This window comes from Rhinolophus sinicus, chromosome 15 (genome assembly GCF_057876585.1).
Source record: "Rhinolophus sinicus isolate RSI-liver-muscle chromosome 15, RSI-T2T, whole genome shotgun sequence".
In the NCBI taxonomy this organism is placed as follows: Eukaryota; Metazoa; Chordata; class Mammalia; order Chiroptera; family Rhinolophidae; genus Rhinolophus; species Rhinolophus sinicus.
This window is the reverse complement of record NC_142515.1, coordinates 29692004-29719232: the sequence shown is the minus strand read 5'-3', so window position 1 is coordinate 29719232 and position 27229 is coordinate 29692004. Positions and strand designations below refer to the sequence as shown.

Below are 27229 nucleotides of genomic sequence, written 5' to 3'. Positions count from 1 at the left end.
GAAAATAAGACCTAGCCGGACAATCAGCTCTAATGCGTCTTTCGGAGCAAAAATTAATATAAGACCTGCTATTATATTATATTATAATTATATTACATTACATTACATTACATTACATTATATTATATTATATTATATTATATAAAACTGGGTCATATATTATAGTAAAATAAGACTGGGTCTTATTTTAATTTTTGCTCCAAAAGATGCACTAAAGCTGACTGTCCAGCTAGGTCTTATTTTCGGGGAAACACAGTATGTAAAAATCTCCAGGTGCACTTCTCTCCAGGAGTTGCAGGTCTATCACTGAGATCTAGGACACCTGCACCTTCACTCCACAAACCTCCAACTTCTACCCCCTCCCAGTTCTACTCTCTACTCTCTTCATTGGGTTACAATAGTAGAAATGGGCTTTCTAAGGTCTTAACAACAACAAAGAAGTGAATGGGACCGTGGAAATGTCCCTCTGAGGAGAGAAGGGCATATGCATACTAGCAATTTCTGAAAATCAGTATTTCTAAGTTGTACCTCCTATACTAGAAAAGAAACAACAACCCTCTCTGAATCAAAACTTTCTAGTCTATTTATTTACATAAGTATCTACCATAGGTGAAGCTTTTGCTGACTTTCCAGATTAACCCGTGAGTTCCATCTTCCCAATAAAAAAATGCCCCTAGTACTCTCAACATCTATAGCCAATAAGCCCATAAATTCTGCCCTACCGGATGAGCTGCAAGCTTACCTGGAGATGGTGGGTTTGTCCCCATACCTTCTTAATGCTAGTATTATTGTAATCATGTGATTTAACATAATAGATGTAAACCCATTAAATGCATGCCAAAAAAAAAATAACTTGTACAATTAAAAGTAATGTGAATGCTCTAGAGAAAACCAGATAAAAGAAGAGTTGGGTCCCTTTTATTTAGAAAGTTCTCAAAGTTAGGCAGAATTTCTCTCAGCTAAAGAGAGGAAGAAAAATTTTATGAGATGCCTGTTTTTAAAACCTTCTGAAGGTGTATTGGGTGCCACGTCACAGTGCTTTTACTCCATATCTGTGATTCTTCATCATTTTTGAGTTATGGACTCCTTTGGAAATGTAATAAATGCTATAGCCCGCCTCTCTCACTAGAAATACAAATGAATAAACAACATATAATTCTGCTGGTTCTTAGACACTGTCCCTGTCTCCTCTCCCCTCAGAGCTCATCTCCCTGTGGCTCTATGGACCACAAACTTCACACATTTCAGCATGTTTACACCCATTAAAAACTAAGCATTGTATTAGCACAGAACTAAATTCCATGAGGTCTAATCCCAACTTTGCTTAGACCTTATTAATGATATTTCAGACTGACTAATAACATCCACCAAACTCTCAAGTGAGTTTATTCAACTTAATAAAGGATGTCAGGTTTCATTCCTCTTATTGCCTGTGATCCGCTCATGTGATTGATTGGTTAGCAATTCCATACAGTTCTTTGCAATGCCAGGCTGTTACCCATAAACAAGATGACGAATCAGCTGACATGTACTCTAATTCTCAGGGTACAAGGAAAAGAAAAATCAAGCTGGAATCAGAAAAAGCTCTTGACTTAGAATGGTAGTTATTTCTTCTTTCAGATTTAGTGTTCTAATAACTAGTCCACAAAGTAATCTATCTTAATAAGGTTTTCCTTCCCATGCATTAAGAGTCACACAAAAGCATGAGTGGATAAGAGATGTCAAATCACTTGCTCAAATATTCCCAACACAGAGCTTTCCCTTCTGAAGTTCCTCTACTTTAAATCCACCTGGCTTATGAGCTGCGACAACTCGAATCTACCACTATTAAGCATTTTCCCCTTTAGATCGTTTTCCCTAGCTGCCTTCCCTGAGACCTGGGAGACATTTGAAACGCCTCCGTCTCCTTTATTCCCCATACCCAAGCAATCACCAGTCCTTCTAGTCAGCCGCCTTATTTCTCAGTTCCATCCCTTCCTCCCAATCACGTTAGGTCCCTACATGTGAACTGGCTTCCTGCCTGTGTTTGGTTCCTGACAATCTATATCTCAGAATAATCTTTCTGAAACAAAGATATGATCACTTCACTCACTAACATAAAAGCCTTATAATGGTTATCTTTCTCAGCTTAAAAACCCTTCAATGTCCCCACTGGACAAAGTAGAAGGCCCAGAGGCTGGAATGTCCTCTGTGACCCGGCCCCTACCTTCTTCTCCAGGCTTATCTCTCACTCACCTCACCCCTACCCTCAATCTTGGCTCGTGCAACACACCATGTTGTTTCTTACCTATGTACCTGATGTTCCCTCTGTTTAAAACAAATCTTTGCTGCAACCCTTCCCCCATGGCCTAGAATGATAAGAAAAGCTAAAAAATATGGCTATCCATTGTTTCACAGAATCATCTCGACCATATAAAATACATTATATATACACATATGAAAGAGATCACTGGTATAAAATGCACCAAAACATTAAGAACAGTTATCTCTGGGTAATAGAATTATGGGTATTGTTCCCTTAAGTTTTAAATAGTGACTATACATTACTTTCAAAATCAGAAAAGCTTTGAAAATATTTTAAACTGTGAAGACTTTCCTGGAGCCTTCCCCCATACACACACAAATTGTAATCATTCCTTCCTCTGATTCAAGTACATACTCTCTCTGTTGTGCATATTGCACACTGTTATAAACCTTATCCTATATTTTAATTTATGTTTGTCAGGGAGCTGTCTGAGGCCAGGATATGGTTCAGCTTTAACCCCTAGTGCCTGACCTCTGGTAGAGGCAGGTTAAGTGTTTATAGAAGAGATCCTTCTCACATTGCTAGCTACATGCAAATGACCAATAAATGCCTAATTAATCATTTATAAATGTAAATCATTAACACCTTCAACAAATATTTACCATGCGCCTAAAATATCCCAGGTACTGTCACAACCCCTGGGTACACTGCAGTGAAACGTCCTCGTCCTTGGGAGCCTACCTTCCAGGCGAGAAACAAAACACAATGAAGCAGCTCATGGAAAAGTGTGACAAGTACTATAAAGAAAATGTAGGATGAGGGGCATCGGGGAAGATCTGGGGAAAGAGGACAACATCAAAGGTGGACGCAGAGAGGGTGAGCGACATGGTAAGAGGCCAGCAGATGTAGTAACATGGAAGAACTGGACAAGGAGTCAAAAGACCTGTTTCCGTTTCTACTCTGTCAGCTCACTAGTAATATCCTCTAACTCTCAATTAGGACAATAATCCCTAATTCACAAAAACATGTAAGGATTAAATAAGATAATTTACGTGAAAAGGGTGAGGCCAGTGCTTCACCCAGGCATTCAGGGTACCCTGTATTTGTTAGCTATAAGGACATCAAAAATAATACAGCACCCAAAAGCTGAACTACATGGCTTATGACTGAGTGAAGATGCCAAAAGGAACTTAACACTATAAATTCCATCCCTTTGATCAGGGAATTCTGCAATAGATACGTGGCTACCCAAAACTCTGCATATGCTACCCTTTACTGTTTATCTGAATTCGGGATTCTACTTTGATTACAACTGCTTTAAACAACAATGTGACAAAGAATTGAATCGTCTACCACAATATCACATGCAAACATATAAAAACAGATTCATGATCCAAAAATCATCTCTCAGCCTTTCCCCACAATCTCATAAACCTTACTGGTCTTCACTATTTTTAACCCCCTGCATATCTAGGTTATATTTCGCTGGTCCAAAAGAGGAAAGGAAATTTTCCACGGCAGATTACAAAACAGAGGTGCTTCTGGGTACATTTACTTCTTGTCCTTTTTAATTGCTGCTTATCTGAACCCTAAGAACTACGTCTCCTGGCCTTTGAGTAGGGGGTTAGATTGTGAGATCACTAAAATGTTTCCTCTGAAGTGTTCCAATCCCTAGTCAGTCCCCAAACCCTACCATATATTTAGGATAGAAAGTCTTTTGCCCTTTATACGTCCATCTTCCAATCTCACATTTCTCAAATGACTGACTGAATGGGCCTACTATAACCTATCCTTTGTCAACTTCTTAGACCAAAGAATTCTCTCCGTAATATGTCTAAGTACTACCGTATTTCCCTGAAAATAAGACCTAACTGGAAAATAAGCCCTAGCATGACTTTTTAGGATGACATCCCATGAACATAAGCCCCAATGTATCTTTTGGAGCAAAAATTAATATAAGTGTGGGGACAGAGTCCCAGAGAGCAGTTTCCAGGCTCTCGGCCTCACATGCTGGCTCAGGTAGTAGATGGCCAACAGCTGTGACTAGTTGGCCATCAGCTGTAACCAGTGAGCCATTGGCCACTAATGTAACTGTCATGGCTACGCTAGCAGAAAATGGGGGCTAGCAAGAAGATGGTGGCTGAGCTAGCAAGCGCGGATTGCAGCTAGCACGCCAGATTGCAGCTAGCAAGTGGGGTTGGTTGGCAGAGAAGTGGACGGCAGGTTGTGGATAGTATGGCTCCTGCTTCCTGTGTCTCCAACCCAGCCGCCAGTGAGACTATAGTGGTATGACTCCCCTATCTATGGCTCCGTGGGTGTCCCTTTTTGGCCTCACCATGTCCTGTGTTCTAATGTGGGGAGCGGGAGCAGAGACCCCACATGACACCCTGCATGACAATAAGACCGGGTCTTATTTTCGGGGAAACACGGTACAGTCAGAATTATTCTGACTCGCATTCTGATCAGTTCTAGTATGAATGACTTGATTTGGGAAGTCAGGAACAGATCACCAGGACAGTGTAAACTGAATCGACAAGAATGAGCTGATTAACAGTGAAGCGGTAAAGAAAAATTTAAGTCGTAGGGGGTAAGCTCGTGTTTCTATCTATTGGCTGCTGAAATATTTTATGTCAAAGCAAGAACCCTGCTTACTTCTTGGCATACCAAAACTACAAATACAGAGTCACAGCCCAGGAATCATGGGATGTCTATAAAGTCTGGGAACGCACATAATATGATCTATTTTTACAAATTGAAGATATCCTTTACGACATTATGTACATTCACCTGTTTCCATATTCTTGTACATCTTGTGGAGAAATGCTATAATGAAGAATCTGTCTCAAAAATGTTAAATATACTACTGTATTGCAGAAAAAACAAAGGAATAGCAACTTGTGTTTAAATACTTGTTCATTCATTCAATGAGTATCTACTGTCAGGTGCCCATGAACTTCGAGATACTGGTTCATTGGGTAGCACTGACCATTTAATTAGTTGCATTAACTAAAGATAGAGAGTTACTTTTTTCCCTCTTGCACTTGATCTTCACTTTGGAATAAGTTTGAACGCTTGAGAAATGAAGCTATTTGGCTGTACAACAGTCTTACGTATACAGAATCAGTACACAATGTTTCTTTCCCTTCATGTACATTATTTCTATGATCACTCCAAATGATATAAAGGAAGTTTGGTGCCCATTCTTGTGTCTCTCCTTTAAAGTCTGCCAACAAGGATTCATAGCATGTATTTATTATTTCTGAGAATTATATAATAGTGCTTCTGGAGAGAGAAAAGTAGGCTTGATTCCAAGACGCTAATTTATTGTTTTGTTTTAATTCGTGAGTACTTTTCTGTTTCAAGTTAAGTCAAAATGCAAATATTAGACTGGTTTCACATTAAGAAGTTTACATGCCCAGCACCTGTAAAGAACAATAAAGGATATAAAAACTAAATGTAACAGAACTGAAGCATAACAGAAACCCACAGAACAAGCCATCTACAAGATATAAAGACCAGCTGTGGAAAATTCCTTGCAAGGCTGGCTGGTACTGCAAACTCAGCGATCTCCCTGGGAAAGCCCCTTTGATGCTGTGGCTTATTCCTCAACTCTCAAGATCCAGTTTGGGGCTCTATGTGGACTTTAACCTCTGACGACCTCATTGACCCCTGCAGAGAGCCAGGCATCGTCTTCAGAGAAGTGAGAATGAGGAGATTCAAATTAGAGCCTTTGTGGCTTCATAACTACCCAACTCAACACTTGTAGCAGTTAGGAAATTAAGAATTTAAGCAATTCTCCCATCACCAATTAAAATGTTCACAGAGTAAGCAGAATTCTTACACTTGCGTTGGTGAGTCAGCCATAAGCAGAAGCAGGCGGTTACAAATGCACCCCCTCCTTATGACACAAGCCTCTACTCCCGAACCCTCAGAACCCGGACTGCTTTTCTAGGGCAGGCAGTCACCTAACACACATATCATCACTCTTCCATCCCTACCAGACACTTTCTAGCCCCTCTCAACTTCCAGATGCCAGGAACTAGTGTCTAACTCAGACTATAGAAGACTATCAACAATATTTCCTCTATTAACTGACTATACAGATTCTGCATCTGTGGATCCAACCCACCAAAGGTTGAAAACTATTTTCTACCCACGAGTGGGAATCCACAGATGTGGAGGGTCAACTACAGACTTTGTTCTAAACCATGTTATATAAGGGCCTTAAGCATCTGTGCGTTTTGATATCCACAGGAGGTACTGGAACCAATCCCCCATGGATAATGAGGGACAACTGTAATTACCGGTAGTTAAGCAGGCATCTAAAAGACATAACAACATCTAATTTTTCTGAACACTTGTATACATTTTCTCATAAAGCAAACCCAGATGATAGGCTCTCTCCATTTTTACAGTCTGGGAGAAAGAATCATTGGATAAATGACTTGACCCCAATCACCACTGACAGAGCTGAGGCTTCAACCAGTGTCTTCCTCACACCAAGCTTCACGGACTGTCCACTACTTTATATTCCCTACACCTCACATAGCGCATTCAAACTTTTCATATGTAAGAAACAAAGCAATCATCTTCTGACATTAGATCAAAACACTTACAAAAACCACGTGAGCAACGACAAGTTCCAAATGGACAAGCATTATGCCTTATGCAGCCCTTGAAAGACAGAAAAACAGGCCAACAATGGAGACAGCTATTTAAGTAGAAAATTGTGTCTTAGAGGATATCTAAAAACATTACATTTCTGAGAGAGCATCTTTGTGCAAACTCAAGGTCATAAAAAGTTTGAAGCTAACTACTTTTCAACATGCAATTTTGACATATACAGTTTATATTATTAGGTTAATGTTTCCAGTAGCATAGAAAACATTCTGATATTTCCTAACCAACCCCTCTTTCAAATAAAATATAGATACGTAGCTTTGCTGGCACTGACATTAACCATAATACGCTCTGAAGCAGTTTGTGGGGTTGGGTGGACATTAAGTGGTTTTTCATGACAGCAACGACGAAAGAGTCTCCAGTTTTAAATCCAAGTCGTATTATCCTTATTCAAAAGCAAGCATAAGCTAGACAATTCATATTACTTCATATATATATATATATATATATATATATATATACACACACACATATATATATATTTTAAAAAGGAGCATGGACTAATTGAAAAATATTAATGTTTCCTCAAAATTTATATAAATAGGCATATTTATTTTAAAAATAATTTATATTCCCATGAATTCATATAAGAAATTTCTTCCTCTGTTATAATCCACCAACAAAATTAACACTAAATTATATTTAACTGGACTTATGCTAGAAAATCTAAAATCTAATATATATATATACACACACACATATATATATAAAATCTATACAGTCACTTTCAATTTGGGGTGTGGGAAGAGGGGAGGCATAAAGAAAGACAAAGAGGCAGAAAGAAAGCAGGACATAATTTGAATTTTTTCCAAGAACACTATATTAAAAATACATAAAGTAAGCAAATAGAGGAAAATATTGACTATTGTTGAATCCAAGTAGTGGTATATGGATGGGCACTATATTTTTCTTCCTCCATTTCTATCAATACAAATTCTTTTAAAAACACAATTTCCAGGGTATTATCATAAAGTCAAGTACATATTCAGCCCAGTCGCCTACTTCTATACTGTACTGTTAACTGACGTCCTGGCGGTATCTTGGCCAAGGTATTACTGTATGTCTCTCCTGGCTCTGGAGGCAGATTGCCCGGGTTCAAATCTGAACTCTGCAGTTATTGGCTGTGAGCTTGAGCAAATAATGTAAATGCACTAACCCTCAATTTCTTTGTCAGTATAATGAGGATAATAATAGTCCTCGACCTCAAAGGAGTTCCAGTGAGAAACTACTATGAAGTGCTTAGCACAGAGCCTGGCCCAGAGGTAAATAGTGGGTTACCATCTTGTATGGTAACCATAGGGTACCTTCAGACAGAAAAAAAGACTAAATGATATTACGCAGAAGAAGTCTGGAGTTATTCAGATTGCACAGTATGAAAAAATCAGTAATCCACAGTGTGATAAGGTCATGCAGCGCCTCTGGTCACCATTACAATAATAATTGTAACCCAACATTTATGTGGTCGCTTTCTACAGACCAAGCACTGTGCTAAGCACTTCACCTGCAGTTTCTCATTTGGATTCATATGAAGCAAGGAATGATTATGATTTCCATTTTACAAATTAAGCAATTAAGGGTATATATATATATATATATATATATATATATATATATATATATAATTTGCTCAAGATTACAAAGCCAGTAACTGGCAGAGTTGCAATTTGAACCTCGGCAATCTGGCTCCAAAGCCTGCTTCTGACCCACCTGAACTTGGGCAAGTCATGTCACATATTAAGACTTCAGTTTCCTCCTCTGGAAAATGAGCAGCATAGTGGAACAGGTGCTTTCACAAGTCCCTTCTACACTTCTCTGGACCACGATGCTATTTAAACCCAATTCACTATATACAGAAACATCTCTACTCTGGTCCTTTGACATGCCACGGCTTCTCTGTCGCACATAATATAGAACAATGTGCATGTATAATTCCCCTGCCTCAATGTTCTTGAGCTCTGTTGGTGGGAGGAATAACACTCACAGGCACCGGCCAGGTAGAGAAGAGCCTCCAAACAGTTCTATAATGAAGTCTCTTTGACTGGAGTCCAAAGAGAACCTTACTCAAAATGAATTCTACCTGACAGCACTAATGCTACAGGAAAGTTAAGGACACACCGCAACAAAATTAGCCAAAGCTCTAGGACCTGAGTTATGTCACTCTACCTCCCCGGACCTCAGTTTCCTTATTTATAGAAACGAAGTGCCTTTTAGATACAAGCAATCCTGAAGGAAGCAGCCACCACAACCCAGGGAAACCGACCATCTTTGTTAGAATTCAGGGAAGTGGGTAAGGAAGCATGTATAATTTGAAAAACCACATTCAACACAGTTATTGTTTTTACAATATAAACCACAGAAGTAAAGCTCCAAAAAATCTATTGTGTTGTTTGGCAAGAGACTGAAGCAGCACAGGGTAGGGGAGATAGATTTTTTTTTTTTATATTGAGATACATTAGAGGAGATCACTGTTGAAAACCCCTTTTAGCTCAAAGAGTCTGTGAAATAAAAAAATAAAGTTGATATTCTATTAAATAAACTCTTTAAAGAAAAAAATCCTATTTGTCAAAATAAACAAATTTTTAAAAAGTCGTTAGGACTACTTAAGATATTTTTCCCTTTTGTAGAAAAAGTGATTTCAATAATTGCACAAACATGTAAAATTGTGCACAGAAGACTCAAGGTGTTTGTTTTTTTAAAACATATTTGTATTTTTTAAACACAAACCAAGTCTGATAATATTCCAAGCCAAAACACAACCAAGTTGGTTCTACTCTGGTTCTAATATTGCTTCAAAATCCTGAAAATCCATTTTAAGTAAGGAAAAGAAATGAGACATAAAGTTCATGTAATTCTTTCTGTGGTCAAATATATAAGGCTCGATTTTTAATCAAATCTCTTCTACAAATCTTTTGGCCATCTTTGCCCACTCAATAGCACCATTAGGGATGAAAAGACAAAAGACCAAACTGAATCCAATCCGTCTGGCTTTCATTAGCGTTGCTGGTAAATAGTTTGCTGAGAAACAACTGGCAATCCCCACACTACCTGTCAATATCAGTTTGGGAAATTTTTATGGATGTAATCTCTCCTCAGTCCCCATTTTCGGAGATAATTAATCAAAAGCTAGTTGTATGCAGATTAACCCCTAGAAAAAATAATTGATGTATATGTATATCATCAGCTCTCAACACCTAAACCTCCCTGTCAGATTTCAGGTTATCCTCTAAGACTGGACTTGGATTGGGAGCACCAAAATAAGAAGAAGGCCTATTAGAAAAACGAATACTATGAAAAAGTGGGTGCCTGTTAGAAAAGCCTCACTACCTTACCCACCCTCAAAAAAATAAGCGCACAGGGAAATTCCAGAAAGCAGATACCGCCTTTCCTCTATCTACCAAACTAACCTCCTCTTGCAGTGTCCCTTCATTTTATTAAAATAAACTTTAGTATGGAAAGAAGTAAAACTTAATATTAAAATCTTCCATTCCTAAAGGACCTTGTGAAAACTTGGTAAGACCCTCTCATTAGAAACTCTTAAACACACAATTTATGGGTTTTGTGGAACCCCTTGAACCGTCAAGGTTAAAAATCCTTGCTGGAGCCCGGAGAATCATGTGCCTCTCAATAACCCTCTCTCCTCCTTCAGGGATGGGAGCCACCCAAACATCACATTTGAAATGTAAAGAGTAATAAAATGAAGTCTCCAATTGCACCTGATGCTTTAAGCTACCTGTGTCAAGTGTCAGTTCTGCCATTTTTAAGCAATGCTCCAAGGATTTCTGTTTCATTTCCTTGACCACGCAAACTGGGTCTTATCCAAAGCCCTCCTCTCTCCTGTTCTTTCTCCTTTTCTTTTTTTAACTGAGCCTAGAAGCTTATGGCCAAATCAATTTATAAGTGAAGGACAAATGCCTGAGAACAAAAGCCCCCAGCGAACACTCACCCTTACCACCCCTTACCAACTCAAGATGTGCAGGACACTGCCAGCCAACGTGGCTGTGGGCTGCATCTGAAGCAAGAACAGAATAAGGACACTCCATTCAACCTTTTTGTCTGGGGTACTTCCTGGGGTTTTCATTGGCATTTAACACCAAGACACAAGGCTCATTTTTCATTAAAGTTGCAAGACTTTCACTTTGGCCAGTTTCAAATGGTGTAATTGATCTGCACTGTCTTCTTAAATAACCCAACTGAAGGACACTGCAGCTTTAAATATTTCAGTGCTAACTAGCAAATAGACTCCATTGCAATATGGCTCTGAAGGTCGCGTCCTATTGTCTCTTTCCTCTGGAAAAAAACAATTTCTACATCCTTCTTCTAGGGAACGTAGGAAGGGTTACCCCTAGAATTCCCACTCTTCCGCCTGGGGCCCCGGTAGAGTTCTAGTGGTGGCTGGAATCTTACACTCATCATTTTCCCGGCAGGGGCAAGGCGCTGATTGCTATTAATGATGATGCCGGCACCTTAGCGAGACATAAACACATGTGTTCACATTAGTTTAATTGAGCGCGTGCAACTGTCTGAAATAGCACCACTCGCGACTGGGCTGTGCACCTCCACAAGAAGAGCAGGGCCGGGGTGCTTTAGGAGTGGACAGCTTGCAGGCGGTACCCTGCGCCCCGACTGTCATAACCTGAAACGTGCAGCTCCTTAAAACGACGGGAATCTCAGCCCACTCATCCTGGGACTACGCCCGCACCTTGCCACGCACTTGCTGCTTTGGTTGTCAAAAAAGGTCCAAACAAGAAGCCCAAGCACGGTGAAGGGGAAAAAAATAAACGAAAAGGAAAAGGCCCTTTTCTATCTTGTCAGGGTGAATAAACAGGAACCCGGGAGCAGCCACAGTGTTCCCCCACCTGGGTGCCGGCATCGCTGCCTTGTTTAAGGAACACACACATCAGCCGACGCTTACGAGGCCGGGAAGAAGGGGCAAACGAAGCGGGGTAGGAGGAAGGTATGTGCGGGTGCACGGGAGCATTACCTGAAATGGCAACAGATTGTTACCATTATCGGTCCGGAAAGCGTTATCCTCCATCCAGGACTTGGAGGTGAGCGGGGCCGCGCGGGGGAACTTGGGCGGCGCGATCACGTTGCTGGAGAAGGGCTTTTTGAGCGGCGAAATGGGGTTGAGCGGGGAAGGCACCCCGACGCCTACGCCCACGCCCACGCCGACCGCCCGGCGAGGGTCCCGGCCCGCCTGCAGGCCGCCCCACGGGTTGGACGGCGCGCTCCAGGCGGCGTTCACGCTCTGGTGCGTGTTCCAGCTGGACGAGGCAGAGGAGGCGGCGGCGGCGGCCGCAGCGGCGGCGACGGCCGAGGACGAGGACGGCTTGCTGGTCATGATGGGCTGGTGGCCGTACGCCGCGGCGGCGCTCCTCTGCGCGTAGGGCGCCTGGCTGGGGCTGGCGGGTGACCGGCGCTGCTGCGGGGGCTGCGCCTGGGGGGGCTGCGCGGGCTGCGGCGCGGGCGGCGGCGGCTGCTGGTGGTGCTGGGTCTGCGCCAGGCCGATCTGCGGGGAGAAGGTGCCCCCGAAGACGGGGTTGACGTGGTGCGGGAAGTTCTGGAAGAGCATGGTCCCGTTGACTGGGGTGATCCCCTGGAAGAAGCTGTCCTCCACCGCGTTCGTGGTGCCCGTGGACCAGGTGCTGCCGAAGGACGGCGACAGCGACGCACCCGGCGCAGCGGGCTCCTGCTGCGGCGGCGGCGGCTGCTGCGGGGGCTGGTGGAAACTCAAGCCCGGCAGGAGCGGCGACTCCATCTGCATCTTGTCGGAGCCGTTGGGGGCCGGCTGGGCCGCTGCGGAGCTGAGCGCCGGCACTGCGCTGCTGTCCTCCGGCTTGGGGGTCTCTGAGGAGAGGGGCGTGGACGGGGCTTCGGCTGCGCTGGGCTCGGGCTGGGGCTGCTGCTGCTGCTGCTGCTGCCGCTGCTGCTGGGGCTGGGGCTGGGTTTTGCTTTTGTCCATCAGTAAATCATCCTGCATGGTTTGCGCAGCTGAAACGGGAAAAAAGAGAGACGCGTTATTGTCAGTGTGATCGCCCCTCGCTGAAGCGGGCGGGTGTTTTACTTGCGAAAATCCAGTGCCACCTCTACTAGCCAATTGCAATGCAAATCCATAATCTCCCATTTAGAAGAGCAGGTCGGACTGGGGTGGGAGGGCTCGCGCAAGGTCTCTAAAAATACTGTGAGAGCGTCTTCACCCTTTCTGATGTCTTGGTTCCTTTTCTGTATTAGTGAGAGATGTGCTTTAAGACAGAAAGACAGCAATTTCGCCACGTCTCTTTTCCCTTCACCGGAACTCAGAGCGTTCACCCTGCAATGAGAAACTGATTCTGGTTCCTGTTTTTTCCCAAGCACCACCCTCCCCTGGTTATTTGCATACGTCAATAAATACTGCTGCGTCCTTCAGCAAGGTTAAAAAGACACCGCACACGACCCTTTCTTCCCCCCTTCCCTATTTGGGCACTTTAAAGAAACAGCAGTCTTATCCCTCTTGATTAGCAAACTGCCTTCTAGCGTTGATAATTGTTTCATTTAGCAGCAGCAAACCACGAGGGAGGAAATCCTTGGCATTCGTTAGCAGGAGGACTCAGCTGCACAATCATTCTCTGGCCTCCCAGTAGCTGCAGCTACTCCATTTTGTTAGGAGACAGGGGGGAAAAACCACCGCTTTTAAAGAGGTGAAAATCTACTGAACCGTTTGGAAGTGTTTGCTTGTTACTCTAAGGATTAGGGTTTTTCTGCTTATTCCCCAATTTTCTTGTCTCCAATTCTGCCACGCGAGATTTTTGGCATCTCAGTGGTTCAGCTCTTTACAGGAGCCTGAGAATTTCTCTGCAGAGTGTAGAAATGTTCTGGTTGGATTTGAGGTGAAAGAGGGTGGGGGGAGGCAGGCTGACAGACACTGAGTGTGAGATGGAATAGGGCTTTTAAAGAAATCCCCCTGAGATTTAAGTAGAAAGTCAAGATAATTTGGGGGTTGCCAGATTTTCATGTTTGAATCCTCCTACTGCTGCTTTGGTCACAAGACTTAAGCAAATTTAGAATCCAATCTCTTATCACTAGTATTAGCAGTGAAAGATTATGGTTTGAAAACCCTGAATTACCATATGCTACCAAAAGTGTTAAAAATAGCATAGTACAAAGTCCCAAATTGTCATACATTGTAATTATAGTGCATTGCCATTACTGTTTCATTTAGCCATATAAGGAGTGTATGGTATTTTCCATTTCGCATAGGACTGTATTCGCCTCTGCCATACTGCCTGTTTTCTCATTCCAGGGTGAAAATAGTAATCACTCAAAACCAGGAGATTTCCATATACATGGTTCACTGAGTTAGCTTGTCCCTTAGAACATGTTAATTGTGTTAAATATATTAGTATTACAGTGCTAAGACCCTGAAAACAAATATTTTGAAATGTTAAAGGAGCATATGACCAAACATATAATTATTTTTAGATGATGATTCAGTGTAATTGCAACAAAGTTATTAAAATATTTAATGCAGTTACTTAACGCAGATACTTGGAGAAGCATCCTTCTCAGGACACTTGTGAAAGGGCATTCAAATACACACAGAAGCTATGCCTTGGACATCCTCATGATAATAACTGTTGTAAAATAAATGTATTGGAAAATGGAGATGCTTCCACTCTTAACTATTAAGCAAAAGATGTCAGACCGAGAAATGGGATTAAAAGTAGTTCTCTTTTATTAAAGACTATCTTTAAAATGGTTGATCTTTCATTTTAAAGTTTCATACATAGACAAAATAGTGGGCTCAAGGAAATGCTTCACAGCTACCTTACTCTCTTTTCTAACCCTCTCTCCTCTATTTCCCCCACCAAAAAAAACCCAACCTATCACAAACTGCCAGCTACTACCAATAAAACCTAGTTAAGACTGATTTTATGTCCCTCAGTTACCCTGTCTAAAACAATGGCTTTGATCAGTGTTGAAAAATATGACACAAAGAGGCAAGCGAAGCTTGGATTCACAACACAAAGTTCTATTGCTGCCAAAGAAAACGGTCATAGAAAGAGACATTTTCATACTTGGTTTAAGCAGTGCTGTAGTAAACGATTATAATCCGGGGTTTGAGATGCTTCCAGTGGGCTAGAATTGTCTTTACAATAGCCATATCATCATGGCTGAAATATGCATTTGATTATAATTTCAATATCACTCAGCTTTTCCGATGCTTGTGTCAATGCTTTTAGTTAATGCCTTCAGTTTAAACTGCATGCTCTTGGTGGAAAAATTAATCCTGTACTATAGCAAAAAAAGCCAAAAAGTAAGCTGGACTCAGAATATTTTATAAAATCTATAATTAATATTAATATATTTATTGAATTTTTTAAATTTTATCATACCATGAACACCCATTTTTCTTCTCAACACTCCTTAAAGATATAAATTTCACTTTCTGCATAAATTCACTCTGTCAAGGTCAAGACCCATCTTTAATAAATAAGACCCTTTAAACAAAAGGTAAGCAATAGATTAAGGTAACATTTACAAAGTTAATATGCAGTGTCTTTCAGTGACTGCTTGTATAGTTTGTTTGAGTCCGGGTTTTTTTGTTTTTCTTTTTGTTTTTTCTTTTTTCTTATTTACAGCAAAGTCCGAGAAATAGATACCTTCTTCCCCTCCCCCATCACACACACAATAGATCTTCCTTTACATGCAATCACCCAATCTCAAGTAACAAATTCTTAGTAGCAGTTACCTTTGAGTGTCCAGTTTTTAAGGATCGATAAAATTAAAAAGTGTACAGTATTTATTTTCTTCTTTCAGGTTGATTATGTGACCGCTCTGGCAAAAGCACTTTGACAACTGTAAGAAGAGAGGGCATGCGCACACAGGGAACTGTGGGGGCTGAAGTCCTCCACAAGGTACTCCGCCTGTCTTAAGCACGTTCAGCCAGGAAAGGAGGAAGCCTTGCGAATTGTGATTCCAAGGGGAAGAGGTTGTACCCGGATTACATTATATCTTCCTAACCAATCTAAATCACGAGTTGTTGAAATGACAAAGGGGAAAAATAAAATTGTTTGTCAACTTGATTTAGGGAGCCCGGTTAAAACAGAAACTAGATTGTAGGGCTCAAAATAAAGAAACCCAGCAGAGCTACCTTAAATGGTATTAGAATGGTAATGACTGGGTAGCGAGCAATTGGAACCATACCAGAGCAAAAGAGATTGGGGTAGAGAGGGATAAGAAAGGGAGGGGAGACTACCAGGGAAAGATAAATACTTAAAATCTGACCATGCATAGCAGAAACATTTTTAATATTATAGAATGAAAACTACCTTAATATTAAATGTGATATTAACCTTAGAGGTCAAGTAAAAATAGGTGTTAGCCACAAATTTTTGACATCCACCAAGATTTCTTTGCATTTGAGTTTTCAATGAAGGCACAAATCACTTATTTTAATATGTTACCTGATATGCTCTAAATCAACTCACCTCATTTTACTTGTCAAAATGAAAATTTACATTGCATTATTCATACAATGATCATTCAAATAAAATTCAACTCTTTTAAGCAAAAATATTTTTGAAATATTAAATAATATTTTGAAGTAGTTAAAAAAAACATGTTTAGTGTTTCACTGCATAGGACAGTGATTTCTTTATTCAAGACAAAGTAGATAGTTTCTATTTTCTAAAAAATGTTTTGGTGTACATTTTTCCTATTTTAACGTCATGATTCCGAGGCTGGAATCTCACAACATATTAACATCAACCGTTATCTATAGCTTCTAAGAGCAATAGTTCAACTACCAGTTTGCTTACGTAGGCAGGAGATATTATTTCTTATGGGATTTGGCTCAATGCCATTCACCCAAGGGGTTCAGAGTAAATGTCAGTTGATGACTATGCTGATTGAACTTGGAACTAAAAATGCTAAGCATCATTTAAAATTGTCCTTATTCACCAGTTAGAACTCAAGTAATACCAGAGACTACCAATTTGCAGCAGTCAGTATTCTTTGTTTCTAGTTATTTCTAAGGAAAAACACTAACAACTGAAGAAGAAAAAATCACTTTCATCAATCTGCCAAAAGCTCTTTTTAAAAGAACTAAGTGGTTTTCTTATTCCTACTATGAACTTAGCGTATATTCCCTAATTTTTCTCTTTCTCTACCAACCCTCCTTAAAAAGCTTCACTTCTGCTAAGGTGCTATTCTTAACCATTTGCATTCCAGAGCCTGTAAGGATCCACTCAAGGTTAATCTGACTCCAGAAGACTTCCTAACCAACATTTTCAAGTATTGGAAGACAAAAAAAAAAAAAAAAAAAAAAAAAAAAAACCTCATAAAATCCTCACAAAGACTTGATTTTTAAAAAATCATTTGAAGTTAATGTCAAGATTTTATCAGTAAAGTAGACACTCTGAAGTTATTCAGGTATGCTTGAAGGTAGTTTACTTGGGCATTTACTAATCCACTGGACCCCAGGTGCTGGTTTACTAATAACTGACACAATGGAGAAAAATAAACTTTGGCCCCTGACCCTTGATAAATGACAATAAAAAATTAGCACTGCTCATACTTAATGTAATTTTACTGTATTTGACAATGAACAAATTTCTGCTCTTCCTTTCCTAAAATTAGCACTCAAATGAAAAAGAAAATGACTCCAACATAAATGCCAGGGTGTAAATAAATACCAAGCAAACAACACAATACAGGAGCACCCACCAGAAGGACAAAGACCTTCGCTACTAAAATCCTGTTTTTTATTTAACCAGAAAGGAAGCACTTTCTGAAATGTTGTCTTCAACTCACAAGTTTAACCATATACCTCTTTTGAATAGACACGGAATGTTGTAAATACAGAGATTACAGAGTTAACTCACTCAAAAATACATGGGTCAAATTCATCTTTCTAGGCTTCCTTCCTTCCTTTCTTTCCCTATTTACATCACTAGCACAGTGCTTATAAGTCCTGGGCAGTTGAATGGATGAATTTGGATGGATAAATGAATAGACGAATGAATGAATGAAATATAGTTTTTGATTATCTAAAACGGCCACGTTTTGAGTAGGTATTAAATTATTCTGCATTTAGAAAAGCAATTACTTTTTCATCAACTGCAAGAAGTATGAATGGGAGTGGTATAAGACAGAAAACCATCTTGGCCCTCATGATGCTCAGCAGTATGCAGATCATTTGATTATCGTCATGAAATAACATTCTCTAAGCACTAATTAAATGGGAACTTTGTTCCCATCTAAGAGTTTACAATCTAATAAAGACACACACCCCACCTCTCCACAGAAACGCCATCATGAAGTTCACAATGGCCGCTCAGAGCTAAGTCCAATGGATGTTTTGTCTCTATCTTGCTTGACCTTGCAGCAACACTGACATAACTGACCGCACTTGCTGGATATACCTTCTTCCCTTGGCTTCCTTCGTGCTGTCCTTTCTTGGTTGTCTTGCATTTAGGGTTATTCTCTCTCTCTCTCTCTCTCTCTCTCTCTCTCTCTCTCTCTCTGTCTCTTCTTTGCTAACTGACTTTCAATATTGAGTTCCTCAGGGCTCTATCCTGGACCCTCTTCTCATCTCACTCTTCTGTGAGTGGCTTTCCCAATGATAAGGAAAGGACCAGGCCTATCGTATTGACAGCTACATTCCCAACAACTATCACTGTGCCTAGCGCATAATAAATGGGTATTCAATAAATATTTTTAAAATTACGATTACATTTATATGCAAAGGGCCAAGAATGCCAAGGCAAACGAGGTGGCAAAAAAGAAATAAACCTTCAGGACTTACACTACCAGATATCAAGACCTATTATAAAGCTATAGTAATTAGGCTGTGTAGCTATTGGCACAAGGATAAGAAAATAGACAAATGGAACAAAATTGAAAGTCCAGAAACAAATCTATATATGTATGGTCCTCAGATATTTGAAAACAGTAGCACTGCGGTAGTGAAAGGGTGGTCTTTTCAATAAAAGATACTGCAGTCAACTGAATATCCAGATGGCAAAAAAGAGACCTTCACCCTTGCCACACCATACACAGAAATCGAATTCCAGATAGATTGTAGGTCTAAATGTAAGAGGTAAACAATAAAGCCTTGAGAAGAACATAGGAGAATATTTTCATAACATTAGAGTAGGCAACAATTTCTTCAGCAGGTCACAAAAGCAATAAACATAAAGGAAAAATGTAATAAACCAATTAAATTAAGAACATCTGTTTTCCAAAAGCCAGAATTAGAGTGAAAACTCACAGAATAGGAAAAATACATGCAATAGATTTATAATCAGAATACAGAAAGGACGCCTGCAAATTAATAACAGTAGATATCCCAAAGAAAAATTGACAAGAGACTTCAATGGAAGATATCCAAAAGGCCAAAAAGCATATGAAAAGATACTCTACCTATCTAATCATCAAAGAAATACAAAATAAAATCCGAATGGCTAACATTGGAAGAGGCAGACAATGCCACATGTTAGCAACGATGTGGGAACAACTCATTCTCAAACACTGCTGGTGGAAGTATAATTTAGTATAACTATACAACCACATTGCAAAACTATTTAGCAGGGTCCATTAAAGCAAACATTCACATACCTTATGACCCAGCAATTCTGCATTTAGATCCATACCCAATAAAAATGCAAACATGTTCACCAAAAGACGTGTCAAAGCATCATTATCCATAATAGCCCAAACCTAGAAACAACCCAAATACCCATCTACAATAGAATGGATAAGTAAATTGTGATGGATTCATCTAATGGAATCTCATAAAGCAAAGATAATGAATAGACTCCAACTCTGTAAAACAATATACCATGTTTCCTCGAAAATAAGACCTAGCCAGACAATCAGCTGTAATGCGTCTTTTGGAGCAAAAATTAATATAAGACCCAGTTTTATTTTACTATAATACCAGATCTTATATAATGTATAATATATAATATATAATATATAATATATAATATATAATATATAATATATAATATATAATATATGATATGATATATGATATGATATGATATGATATGATACGTTATGATATAATACCAGGTCTTATATTAATTTTTGCTCCAAAAGATGCTGATTGTCTGGCTAGGTCTTATTTTCAGGGAAACATGGTAGATGAATTGCATGAATACAATACAGAGTGAAAGAAGCCAAACACAGAAGAGAATATACTATAGGATTCCATTTATATAAAGTTCTAATAAAACTAATTTATGGGGTTAGAAGTCAGCATAGTGGTTACCTACACAGAGAAATAATGATTGGTAGGGGACATAAAAGGGGGTTACCAGGGATTTTTGGTGATATTCTGTTTCTTGAACTGGATGCTGTGTTACACAGGTATGTTTACTTTGAAAATTCAGAAAACTGGACACTTAAAATGTATGCACTTTTCTGCATTTTTGTTATATTTCCATTAAAGTCATAAAACATACACATGCATTTGTAAAGGTTACCTATCTTCTGTAGGGTAAAGAGGAAACAAATAGCACAATCTGGCTAAACAGGAAGGGGAACCTTAAGTCTGGGTCATCTAAGCTAGAGAAATAAACTGGGGGCTCCCTATGTGCCAGGCCTGTGCTAGATGCACTAAATGCAAAGACTGAAAAAAGCTGAAGTCCCTTGACTTCAGAGACCTCACAGCCTATGGGGGTGGGGTCATTTGGGTCAACTTTGGTAAATTAGATAATTCCCTAGGTAACCTAGGAAGATTTTAGATTGTTAAAGTCTAAAGCAAGTTATAAGCAGGAAGTCTACATCGTTGGAGTGAGGACCTGTCAAGCAATTCTAGATCAGACCAAGTTTGGGAACAGAAGGAGAGAAAGGCAGCAAAAGGGGAGCCGGGGTGGTTTGGTGGGTGATCGACCTGGAGATCACCAACAATGGTATGGAAGGCTTCTGGTCACAAAGCAGCCATTCCAGAACTTCCCCTGCTTTTTTCATGGGCCTTGTCGCTAACTTCTGAGAGAAACCGAGGCTATGTGACAGTAATGTCCTCAATTTCTGAGCTGCCTACCACCAAGCTCCACCCTCCAAAATTATCTGTATCCCCATCCAAAATTATCTGTATCCCCATCCAAGAGGAAGCAGAGTTCTTTTACAGTTCCGCAATGAATCCCTCGATATATGGTCTAAAGCTCATTTCTTCTAGTTTCCTTGAGACCTAGTTCCTTAATTATTCCGAACTTTCTCCTTCCCATTCCAGACAGGCTGTTTGGAAGAAACTTATAAATCCTAGCTCTACTTTCTCACTTGCAGTTGACTCTCAGACTTACTGTATCTGGCTTCTCCCTCTACCATCTGCTCAAATTGCTCTTGATATTGACCATACTAAAGCTATCAATGAACAACTGACATTTTTCCATTCTTTATTTTATTTGCCATTCATCCTTCCAATAACACTTGTAGCAAGCAGATTTCTAAGATGGTCCTCCAAGATTCCAGGCTAGAAGGAAAATAGGAACCGTAGTCCTATAACTGCAATTCTGCCAACAAGAAGAATGTGCTTGAAAGTGGATTTGACAGCCTGACAGAGAACCCAGTCATGCTGTACCTGACTTCTTACTAACAGAACTCTAAGCTAATACATGAATGCTGTTCTAAGCCATTAAGCTTGTGATAATTTGTTACACAGCAGTAGAAAACTAACACGACACTATTCCATTTTCTTGGAAGACAATTGCTTTCCTGGCTCTCCATTCTCAAGTTTCTTATCAGTCTCCTGGCCACTAAATACAACTTCCTCCGGGGTTCTCCTATTTCTGTACTCTTCCTGAGCAATGTTATGTTTATGAACTGGGAAATTAAGTTCACCACTACCTAGGTTTCCAGATCGAATCTTTTTGCTAAGTTCCAAACCACTAATTAACTTACAACTTCTCTCTCTGAGGATCCCACAGCAGCTCTTCTCCCACAAATGTGCTCCTATTTCTGGTTTACTTGCCTTTATCCTTTTTAATGACACCACCATCCATCTAGTCACTCAGGTTAGAAATCTCAACATAATTTTGTCCTTTTTCTTCTTCCTTCACTGAGGGACAAGTCCAATTGGTCACTAAAACTTATGAATTCTGCCCCTTAAATTTCTGCTTGCCCTCCCCTCCTCTTCATTCACAGCCTGTATAACACCTCACCTAAATTATGGCAGTAATATCCTAATGTCTTTCATCTAGTGCCCTTCCAAGTGTGGCCTCCACACTAAAGCCCGAGCCATCATTCAAACAGGTTTACCATGTTATGCCCCTTCCCCAAACTCTTTCATTACCTGTCCCTTGCCAAGAGGATAAAATACAAACTCAATCTTCTTCTACTCTTCTTCCCAACTGTCCCATACTACCGGTCCCTGGACAGACAGACCATGCTCTTCTAGCACAATGCCTCTGCACATGTTCCTTCTGCCTGGAATATCTTCTACCTACATAGCTTACTCTACTCACCAGTTAGAACAAGTTCAAATATCCCCTTTGAAGCTCTGCCTGACCATGTGAGCAGAATTGCCTATTCCCTCTTTTGTACCCTCTGTAACACACATATATCTCTATTGCAGTATCCTTCACACTTCAGTGTAATTATCTGTTTACACATCTGCCTTTCCCAGAATAGCTCCAGGATCAGGACTAGTTCGTTTTTGTAACCCTGGCACTGGGCCTAAAACATAGAGATAAAAGTTTGTTGGATAAGTTTGTTGACCAAATCAAAGAACAAAGCAGGTTTTTATCTCAATTTATAGAGGCTGATGGCACTGCTTTTAACATTAGATGAAGAGAAATTCTCTTGCCATTAAAGGTATTTCAAAAACACTATGTTTGATGACACTATATTTAATGTTTAATGAAGATATTTCTGCTAAAATTTGGTGTGATTAATTTACCCTTTCTCATGTTGCAGGACATTTAATTTGTTTCCAAGTTTTCACTATTTTCCAAATTGATTGTTTCCGTAAGCCATATTTCTAAAGAAAACATTACTTGGTTAAAAGGCGTAACATTAAGGCTCTGAATACATATTAACAAATTGTTTAAGCAAAGTTGTAGCAGTTTATACTTCCTTGAGAAATGAACTTCTAATGTGAAAACAATGTATGAATAGTGGATACAATAAAGAATACAGTTACTGTTCTGATAATAACCTAATGTAGAAAAACATCTCTACTCTTTTGATATGCCAAATAAGGTTACATCCCTTTCAGCATTCTAATATATTTCATACTTTGTCGTTTTTCTTCATCGTACCTTCCTGTGGTAATGAAATAGTGAAGGTAAGTTTATACACTTACAGCCTATGTTTATTAGCTGGACATTCCATTTCAAATTATGACAGATATGAGTAAATGTGTATTTGTGTGTATTTCATCAGAGAGAAAAAGAAACAGCCTTCATCTATCTATGTTCCCTATGTTTGTAGACTTCAATTGTAATTAATTTTAGTTTAAAACCTAATGTTCATAAAGGTGATCAAAATGTACAAACTTCCAGTTATAAAATAAATAAGTCACAGAGATATGATGTACAGAATGGTGTCGAGTTAACACCGTATTGTATATTTGAAAGTTGCTAAGAGAGCCAACTTTTAAGATCTTAAAAGTTCTTATCACAAGGAAAAAAATTCTAACTATGTGAGATGATGGATGTTAACTATACTTATTGTGATCATTTTTGTAATTAATGTTTATGTCAATTATATCTCAATTTTAAAGAAAAAACTAATATTCATGTATATTTCATGTACCTGCATTCATCTTGGGTCTGAAGAATGCTCAATAGATCAGATAGTTTTATATGAAAAGTTTTATGCATCAAAAATTTATAAATTTATAAACTAAATGTATACTCTTTAAAAATGACCCGACACTATTTTTAGATTTTATCTAATGGCAATTGAGTCCCCTTACCACAATGTTCTCTCCTTTACAAACCGTTTTTGGTATAACATACCTCCCTTTAGTCAACTATAACTTGTTCATCTTCCTACTCTCATCGTGGTAACTCAGTTACAAGAACCCTCTGAAAATGGCAAAAGAATGCAGAATGATTTCAGAAAATATAATTAAGCTTTGCATGGGTCATTTCTTCTCTCCCTATAACTGCCGTTTCATACTTAAAGTTTTCATTTAAAATTTTTATTCTATAAGGCCAAGTGTTCATTGAGAAGACTTCAGAAAAGCAAACCCTACCCAGTTAATGTTCTAAGTTGTTCTTCAAATCTCCTGACAGTTTCACCATTTCACTTTAAATGCTGTTTAAAAGTTGCCCTCATTAAATCAGAATCAACAGGGAATTCTCAAGGAGCTGGCCTTAGAAGTATCACCAGCTTCCACCATTCCAACTCCATCCCCAAAGTTTTAGCTATGGTTTTGAGCATTTTTCCAGGAGCTTTCCAAATGCCTACTGGACATTTCCATGTGCAAGTTTCATCATGTCCCTCATCATTATCTATGGGGCAACAGTCAAACACTCACCCTAGTATTTAGTATTTAGGGCTCTCCTCTTCTAATCCCAACCTATGTTCCCAGACAGCATTATCCCCACTTGTCCAGGAAAACGAGTGTCCTCACGGTCCTGACCCTTGCTGATGTTCCTCATCCCCAATGGAATGCCCTCCTCATCCTCTCTGCTAATCCCAACCTCACCATTTTGCAGACCCTTGTTCAAACACCAGTTCCTAACAATAGCATCGATCTGTACCGCACGTTTATTGCTTTGCAATTCTATTTGCCTTTTCTGGTATAATTTTGTTAATTCCCCAACTATAAGCTTCTTAGGAGAAGGCATTGTAACACATGCTTTTTTTTCTTCCTCAAAGTCTAGTAGCTCTTACAGGGAGCTTAATAATAAGAGCTACCATTTATGGAGCATATACTGTGTGCTAGATAAAATGCTAAGTGCTTTCCAAATATTCATTCAATTCATGTAATAAACTTATGAGGTAAATACTGTTGTTGTCCCTAATTCCAGATGACAAAATGAAAATTTAGAAAGGTGATTTACCTACCCAAGGTCACAAAACTAGTGTCAGAAGTGGGACCTAATTACAGGTTTGTCTGATTCTAACGCTGCCTTTTGGTTGGTGACTCATAAAAATAGGTCCTCCTGTCCTTTTTGATCCAGACAGCCCAGCAGACAGCTTGGGCTTCAAAGGTGTGAAAAGAGGGCAAATTGTGGTTCAGCAGATTTTCTTTCTCCCATTGACACAAAGCTTTTATATAATGACTTTTGCCTGAAAACCAGAGATAAGCTCTAACCAAAGGATTCCAAATTCTACCTATGGGCAAGACCCCATCCCACTCCAAGGTGCTCTAAAAACAGCACGATTGTCCTAAAGAAGAGGAATCATCAAAAGAACTGATTTTAGTCTTCAGGATTCTAGGAAGCAAGGCTGGTCCAGGCCTGAAAGTGATGGGGAAAAACAACCTTTCTTTGCCAAAATCTCTGCTTTAACAGCCAGTAATGAAGAGGGGCTGTACGTGTTGACGAGTCGCAGGCATCTTCAGAACAAATGGAAGGACAACTGATGGTCACTGTGTCGATCCGGGTGGCCCGTGGGTCCTACTATTTGAAACCAAGTGGTGTTTGTGTAACATCAGTGCCTCACATTCACAGAGGATCTGACTTGACAGATCTCCTTTGCCTCTATTATCTCACTTGCTGTTAACAGACCTGGGCAGTGGATAAACAACACAGACAGAGCCCTCGCGGTCACTTCTGCAGGTTGTGCAATGTACTAAAAAGCTGGCAAAGGCAGCTTGCGGAGGCTGGAATCTAGTTCATGGTCTGGTCACAAGCTCATGAACCACAGAGCTGTGTCCACCTGGAGAAAGAGGCACCTTTTCCTAAATTCCTCAAAGCGATTGTATAGAGAGGTGACAGCACTGAGGATGACTGTTGGGAGCCCCACTCTGAAGATGTGGACATCAATTATTCCTCCATAAAGCTGGGAAAATAAAGATGTAGAAACCCAGGCTCCGAGATGTTGCAAGATATAGTTAATAAGTGGTAGATCCGAGATCAGACGTCAAGTCTTCCAACTCACTAGTTAGTGTGCTTTTCCAACTAGACAACATTGTAGTCGCCCATTGGTTCCCTTTAATGTAGGCTGGTATCCTCAGCACTTTGCCCCAAACAGCTGAAACAAACTCCAGAGCTTTTTGGTGTAGCTCTGTCCTGAAGCCATAGCTATTCTCTTACTGAAGGAGCTGAGAAACAGATGTGTGCCCACTGTACCAAGAAGGATACATTAGCTAGATCTCCTACCATTTTTTTGGAAAAACAAATTAGACCACCCACCGTAATGTTAATGGTTCATGATAGCATCACAGTGCCAGGAAGTCAATATTAATATTACGGGTGGAAAGGACATAGGATATGAACTCCAACTATCTAAATTTGATACTAGCATTACCACTTACTACGTAGCTGGTAGCCCTGGGTGCTAACAGTAAGGAATATTTAGTGAGCACATCCTATTGGCCACGCCATGGACTTTGTTTACAGGATGAATAATTTCACACACTCCTAAGAGGTATGTACCTTCATTATCCTCACTTCACTGATGAAGATATTGAGGTTCTGGGAAGTTCAAGTAACTTCCCCTACGTTAACCTGTTGGGAAGTTGAGGAGCTAGGATTCAAATCCCAGAATCACAGTATGACTCTAAAATCCATATTCTCAATTTCTCAATCTTTGTTTCCTCTAGAATAAAATAGAGATAATAACAGCCATCCTACCTATATAATTAATATTAGTGTGTAAGGGCATTTTTAATAGACTACAAAGCATTAAAGGTCAGTGTATAAAATCCAAAGCTAATACTGACACGCGGAAGGATTTATCTGGAAGGTCTACACTCAAGTACAGATTTCTTTGCCTTTTCACTTAATATTGGGAGTCAAATGAATAGTGGTAAGCTCAGCCTTCTTCTGGCAACAATGATCTTGTTATCCAGACTTTTCTTTTCCTACCTCTTTCTATATCCTATGTTCCTGTGCAAAATACTGCCATAGATACAGATTTTATTATTAGTTTCAAAATCTATGGATTGAGAGAATTTCTTCATCATCTGGTGATGACAACTATGATGATATTTACACTAAGATCACGTAGTCTACAGCAGGCATCTAGATAAGCATTTTACATGCCTTATCGGTTAATCCTCCTAATAACCTTAAAAGATAGAAACTATCATTCTTCTCATTTTTCAGATAAGGAAGCCTGGGCTGAGAAATGCTAATTTGTCCAAGGAGACAAAACTAGCGAGTGAATAAGCTCAGGTCTATTTTGACTCCAAAACTCAAG

General features: G+C 39.7%; 1 protein-coding gene across 17 annotated transcripts in view; it reads right to left on the bottom strand.

Annotated features, from left to right (window-relative positions):
* Positions 1 to 27229, bottom strand: part of CPEB3 (cytoplasmic polyadenylation element binding protein 3) — a 173327-nt gene that overhangs the window by 130022 nt on the left and 16076 nt on the right. For 3 of the 17 annotated variants that reach the window (XM_088791955.1, XM_019739362.3, XM_019739365.3), the window contains exons 1-3: positions 15654 to 15783; positions 13010 to 13235; positions 11907 to 12916 (exon numbers count right to left, since the gene is read on the bottom strand). In XM_088791955.1, the coding sequence (XP_088648081.1) occupies positions 11907 to 12916; positions 13010 to 13049 (1050 nt within the window). In that variant the 5' untranslated portion in view covers positions 13050 to 13235; positions 15654 to 15783. Of the gene's footprint in view, positions 1 to 11906; positions 13236 to 15653; positions 15805 to 27229 lie in introns of those variants that run through there. The other 14 variants (XM_074339396.2, XM_074339394.2, XM_088791954.1 and 11 more) reach the window with 8 other exon arrangements.